Raw genomic sequence first — 6,000 nt, forward strand, 5'->3', positions numbered from 1 at the left:
TTTCCACAGGGTCAGTTTCTTTGTAAGAACTTCTGCGTGTTAAAGCCCTTTATTTTATCATCTGTTCTTTCACTTTGTGTACGGTCTTACTTTTTGCCATAGAGAAGTTTTCATTTTAACTATTTAAATTTATGTGTGTTTTCCCCCTCATTGATCTGAATTGTATGTTCTGAATTGAAAAGGACTTCCTGCTTTGCTTCTTTTGTTTTTTGCTTTTTAACCAAATTATTCTGTTTGGTAGCAGAATTGCATGAGATGTAATTGGAAGAAATTGGAGTGTCTGGTGTTTCTCTCTGAATTGGTGCACTCTGTCATCTCAGAAGAGCTAATGAAAGCATCAGGGTTAGAGGCCCTGAGTGTCCCCTAATGATGAGTAGAAAGGAACAGGAAACAAGACTCAATTGTTGATCAGCCACTGAAAGAACAGTCTTCTTGGGCAGTCTACTGAGGGCACCCTTTTTTTTTTTCCTTCTGGAAACAGTATTTGATGGTTGACACCCAATTCTGGCATTAATTCCTATAGCTCAGAAACATGGGTGACGGGGAAATGTGAGCAAGGTGTGGGTCCAGGGCTAAAATGGCACAGCTCTTCCCGGGACACCACATCCAGAGGTGCGGCCGCTCCCTGATCGCCCCAGACCTGTTGGAAGGGAGTGACAGAGAGGAACAGGGAAGCCTAATGAGTTGAGAATTGCAGGCGGGGGGGGGGGGTAGGAAGTAGGAAAGATGCTGTCGAATTCGCTCTGTCTCTTTGCTGGGTCTTGTTGCTTATCAGGACAGGCAGTGGGACCTCGGGCCTTCTTTATGTTCTACCCGCTCATTCTTAAGTTTGTAAGGAGGCACTCCTTTTCCCCCCAGCAGGATAGCTTGTTTGCTACTTTGGGTTTGTGGGTAGACCTGACTGGAAACAGCAGGAAGGAGTTGTAGGTTTCCAGGCTTCCCTTTAGCCCCATACTCTGCTGCACAATAGCCTATATCAGAAGAACACCCACTGTTTTGCTCTGAGGCCCATCTCCCCATGTCTTCCTGTTCCAAGAACCACTGTCGACCTATCCAGTAATTTAGGGTGATGACCAGATGGTAGTCTCTTTGGGAAATAGTATTTCGACATAATAGATGGGACAGGCAGCTCTTCCATCCTCTCTGCTGAAGATGACCTTGACTCAATATCATTCGCCTTACTGTCTGCCTTTTGGACATCCAAGGGCGCACTTTGTCCTGGCCAAGGGTGGAGGCTCTAGAGGCTGAGTCACAGCAGCCCAGCAATCTAGCCAACCCCAAAAGTTTTTATTGCTCTTTTATCAATCATCATAGAGAAAAAAATGAAATGCTTCATTTGAGTCCAGCCTCTTGGAATACAAGGGGTACTCTGAATTTGCATTCCTAATAAGCATCCCATGCAGTATATAGGTGGACCATTTGGGGCATGAAGGATTCCCTTTCAAGAGGGATTGCACTCTGATCTGGAGAACTCAAGATGTGCCCTAACCATTCCTTGTCTCTAACCATGACCATTGGATTGACCATTCTGGAGAAACCATGAGTAAGTCTAGAGGAGCCTATTAAGAAAGAATTCCATTCTGCTTTTCATCAACTAGGAGCCTGCACTCAGGATTTTCCCCAAAACCATCATGTTGAGGTGTAAAACCCACAGACATCTCATGAGCCAATATTTATGTTAAAAAATAATAAAAGTAATTACCATAGGGAAGCAAAAGCACAGCTAGATTCTTTAGTACTTCACTGGTTCAATCATGCAATAGATATTTAGCTCTTACTACATGTCACGCACTGTGCTAGGAATTATGGATGTATCTAAAGCTAACAAGTATCTATTATGGATGTAACTATAGCTAACAAGTACCTATTAGGCATTGTGCTAAATGCTTCAAGTGGATCATGTCATATAAGTCTCAACTCAACCTTGAAATTAGGTGTTTTTTAAATCTTTATATGACAATAAGGGAAGTGAGGTTCATAAAGATTAAAGCTGGAATACGAACCCAGTGTGTAAACTTTCTGTTTACTGTTGTTTCTACATGAGGCAAAACAAATACCTGCCTTCATGAAGCTTATAGTCTAAATCAGAGAACACTTTTCTTCAGGTAGAGTTTTAATTTGTCTCGGGGATAATATAGAGTGTCCTCCAGAGAGGGCTTCCCACCTTTCCCCACCTTTCAACAGGACTTAGGCTAGCCATACATACTCAGTTGATGGAAGTTGCTTGATGACATGGACACCCTTTATTTTCTCTAATCAGATTCATTTCTCCCATCTCCTGTGTCCTCATGTACTACTAGCATCCTTTGCTTGTCCGCTGCTGCCCTCTTTCCTGTCTGAATGTCCTCCCCTCCATACTGGTTTTTTTTTTTTTCTCTCTCTCTCCCTTTTAGACAATTACTACACTTCCTAAATGCCATGCAATGCTCTTTTGAAGGAAAACATGAAAGGAAGAGAAAATTTCACTGCAAATGAAATGAGCTGTTGATGGATGGCTTAGTGAGCCTAGGGGTCCTCCTTTAACATTCTCTGGCATTTAAGGGACTCAGGATTCCAAAAGCACATCTGCACTGCTCTGCTGTCGCTAATCTCATTTTTTCCATGATTAACAACCCAGTTCATTATATTTTCATCTCACATTAATCTTCTCTTCTGTGAGTTTGGTAACATTTGGAGTCATTTCCGTCTGTATTTATCCATCTGGGATCTTTAGAAAAGATAAGTTTGCAGAAAGTCATTTGTTGCTCGTGCTGGAAGACGTTTGTTGGCTCACTGCTGTAAGAGGAATGAACGTGTCTCCGACCCTGAGAGAGAATCCGCTGAAGTCAGGCATGGGTTCTGTACGCAATGCAGAGAGCCCCGTCAGGGGAACGCCATGGCATCCTCCAGGTGGGACTGGCTGCAACGTGACAGGGTCAGAGATCACAACAAACCGTGCTCCCTGGACCTTGACTGTCCCCGTGGAACAGATGGATTCGGAAGAGAGCTGTGGAGGTAGTGGAAGGAGCTGCAAGAGTAATGAGTCAGAACAATGCCTTTGTCTTGAGTACTTTCTTTACTACCTACAAGCTATTTGACCTTGGGCAAGTCACATAATCTCTCCAAGGTCCGCTTGCCCCCTCTACAAACTGGCCCCAAAGATGCCTGTCCTCTCTACATGAGAGAGTAGTTTTGAGGATTAACCTTTATTCTCATCTGTGCTTTTGAGTAAGCTCAGAACCCTGCTCATATTACTTAATTTTTGTAATTTCTGAGACCCCTTCGAACGCTAATAATATACAAGGTGAGGCAAAAGTAGGTGTACAGTTGTTTGTATAGAAAATAATATAATAATTAATAAATAATAGTACAAGAATAAACTCTCTCTTTTGTGAGCTCATGACTGTAAACCTACTTTTGCCCCACCTTGTATTTATGATTGAAAAAAAACATAGGCAACCGGGGAAGCTGTGGAAGCTAGTATTTCTTATTTCTCATCTTATATTAAAAAAAAAGCTTGGAGGTATGTGTCATATTTGAAGATCTACTATGGAGGGAATATGTTGTTTAGAAAACAAAGAGAGAATCCTTTGGAAATTCAGTTAAGGGCATCCTCCCAGGTATAATGTAATCTCAGGAGGCCACAGGGGAGACTACTCTTTTGGAGATTCTGGGTTGTCAGTCCCTCGCAACATTATGTTGTGAAGGTTGGAATGTAGTCATTCATTCATTTCTTAATTCAAATAAGATACTTTAAATAAGAATCTTTAGAGAAAAGATTCCAAATTGGAAATCCATTCAAAAGCCATGACAGATACTGCCATCTATGGTCATTACCTGTGAAATAATATTGTTATTTCTCACTGCTGCCCAAATGCAGGGCTAAACTGCATCCATGCATGTTATTGTAGGAAGGGAGAAAGGTGTAATTAAATTTTACCGCCGTAGAATGTAGAACGGGTTCAGGAGAAGAACCAGTAGAGACAAGAGAAATCTGGATTGCTTGCTCTAATTCTGCACAACTGAAAACAAGGTGGCATAATTCAGAAACGTTGTGATCTACTGACGGTTTTCCCCAGCAACTGGGATTTGAACAGGAGACTCCCCTTACCCAGATAACTCCCAGTGGTATTAATGGGAATGACCTGCATAACCAACCCCCTGCCCACATAGGATGCCAGACGCCTGAGAGCACTTTTAGTTGCAATGCACCGCCCTTTGCAAAAGAGCTAATTGCATCTGCTTCTTTTTCCGTTAGGTATCCAAGCAAGGACAGGAATGATGAAGAGACACATGCGTTAGTGGCAGCCTTTTGAACCCCACACGAGGGAAACCAACAAATCAGTGTGGACAGGGCTGGAACCGTTGCCACGCCTGCTTGTTGGAGTAAATGAGGAATGGGCCTGTGATTATGCGGACATTCCAGCATGAATCTGGTAGACCTGTGGCTGACCCGCTCCCTCTCCATGTGTCTCCTCCTACAGAGCTTTGTTCTCATGATACTGTGCTTTCATTCCGCCAGTATGTGTCCCAAGGGCTGTCTTTGTTCTTCCTCTGGGGGTTTAAATGTCACCTGCAGCAATGCAAATCTCAAGGAAATACCTAGAGATCTTCCTCCTGAAACAGTCTTATTGTATCTGGACTCCAATCAGATCACATCTATTCCCAATGAGATTTTTAAGGACCTCCATCAACTGAGAGTTCTCAACCTGTCCAAAAACGGCATTGAGTTTATCGATGAGCATGCCTTCAAAGGAGTAGCTGAAACTTTGCAGACTCTGGACTTGTCTGACAACCGCATTCAAAGTGTGCACAAAAATGCCTTCAATAACCTGAAGGCCAGGGCCAGAATTGCCAACAACCCCTGGCACTGCGACTGTACTCTCCAGCAAGTCCTGAGGAGCATGGCATCCAATCACGAGACGGCCCACAATGTCATCTGTAAGACTTCTGTGTTAGATGAACACGCCGGGAGACCATTTCTCAACGCTGCCAATGATGCTGACCTTTGTAACCTCCCTAAAAAAACTACCGATTATGCCATGCTGGTCACCATGTTTGGCTGGTTCACCATGGTGATCTCCTATGTGGTGTACTATGTGAGGCAAAATCAGGAGGATGCCCGCAGACACCTTGAATACTTGAAATCCCTGCCAAGCAGGCAAAAGAAAGCAGATGAGCCCGATGACATTAGCACTGTGGTCTAGTGTCCAAACTCACTGTCACTGAGAAAGAAATTTGTGTGCAGTTGCAGTAGAATAAGTGGTTTACTTCTCCCATCCATTGTAAACATTTAAAACTTTGTATCTCCGTTTCTTTTGAATTATGCCACTGTTGAACTTTTAACAGACATAACAACACAATGAATGATTTTAGTTTAGGTGATCCACCCCTTCCTTGTACCCCCAGTGGTATAGTCCCAAGTCAGCTACTATCTGAACATTACTTAGCTCCATCTCACTATTTAATAACGAAATTTATTTTTTTAATTTAAAACCAAATAAAAGCTTAACTTTGAACCATGGAAAACAGACTGACTTATTGGTCAAGAAAACAGTATAGTCATTCCATTGCTTTAAAGAGAAACAGACAACCCCTGCAAGCCTAAAGAACAATCATAATGAAAGATGTGTTATTAAACTCTACTGTACACTGGGGAACCATAGCCGAATTATTTACCAAGTAAAGAATCTGTCAGACTAGAACACTGAGCCTTAGTAAACCCAGGTGAGAATACACAGTATGGTGTCCTGCAGAGACTTAATCAATTGGAGGCCTCTGGGTGTTTGTTATCTAAAAGTTGGTTTGTTTAGCTATAAAGGTCTTTTTATGGCTAAACACACTACTTCTACTCTATTCTAGAAACACGGAAAAGAAAAAGACAGTATTCTGTCTTCAGCATTACCTTCTGGTGAACTGGGGTGTGTGAAAAACCCAGAAATAGCTATTCTGGAAAGGGCGGTCCTAATAGTCATCAGCTGTGTGCAAGCACCGTGCGAGGCATTTTTATACCACGATTAT

General features: G+C 42.5%; 1 protein-coding gene across 5 annotated transcripts in view; it reads left to right on the forward strand.

Moving 5' to 3' along the window:
• LRRC3B (leucine rich repeat containing 3B) overlaps positions 1-5,498 on the forward strand; it is a 65,463-nt gene extending 59,965 nt beyond the window's left edge. For all 5 annotated transcript variants that reach the window (XM_081160355.1, XM_081160356.1, XM_081160354.1 and 2 more), the window contains one exon: positions 4,238-5,498. In XM_081160355.1, coding sequence (XP_081016481.1) covers positions 4,407-5,186 — 780 coding nt within the window. In that variant the 5' untranslated portion in view covers positions 4,238-4,406 and the 3' untranslated portion in view covers positions 5,187-5,498. The remainder of the gene's footprint in view (positions 1-4,237) is intronic.
• The last annotated feature ends 502 nt before the right edge of the window (positions 5,499-6,000 follow it).

This window comes from Miniopterus schreibersii, assembly GCF_964146895.1.
Source record: "Miniopterus schreibersii genome assembly, chromosome: 15".
In the NCBI taxonomy this organism is placed as follows: domain Eukaryota; kingdom Metazoa; phylum Chordata; class Mammalia; order Chiroptera; family Miniopteridae; genus Miniopterus; species Miniopterus schreibersii.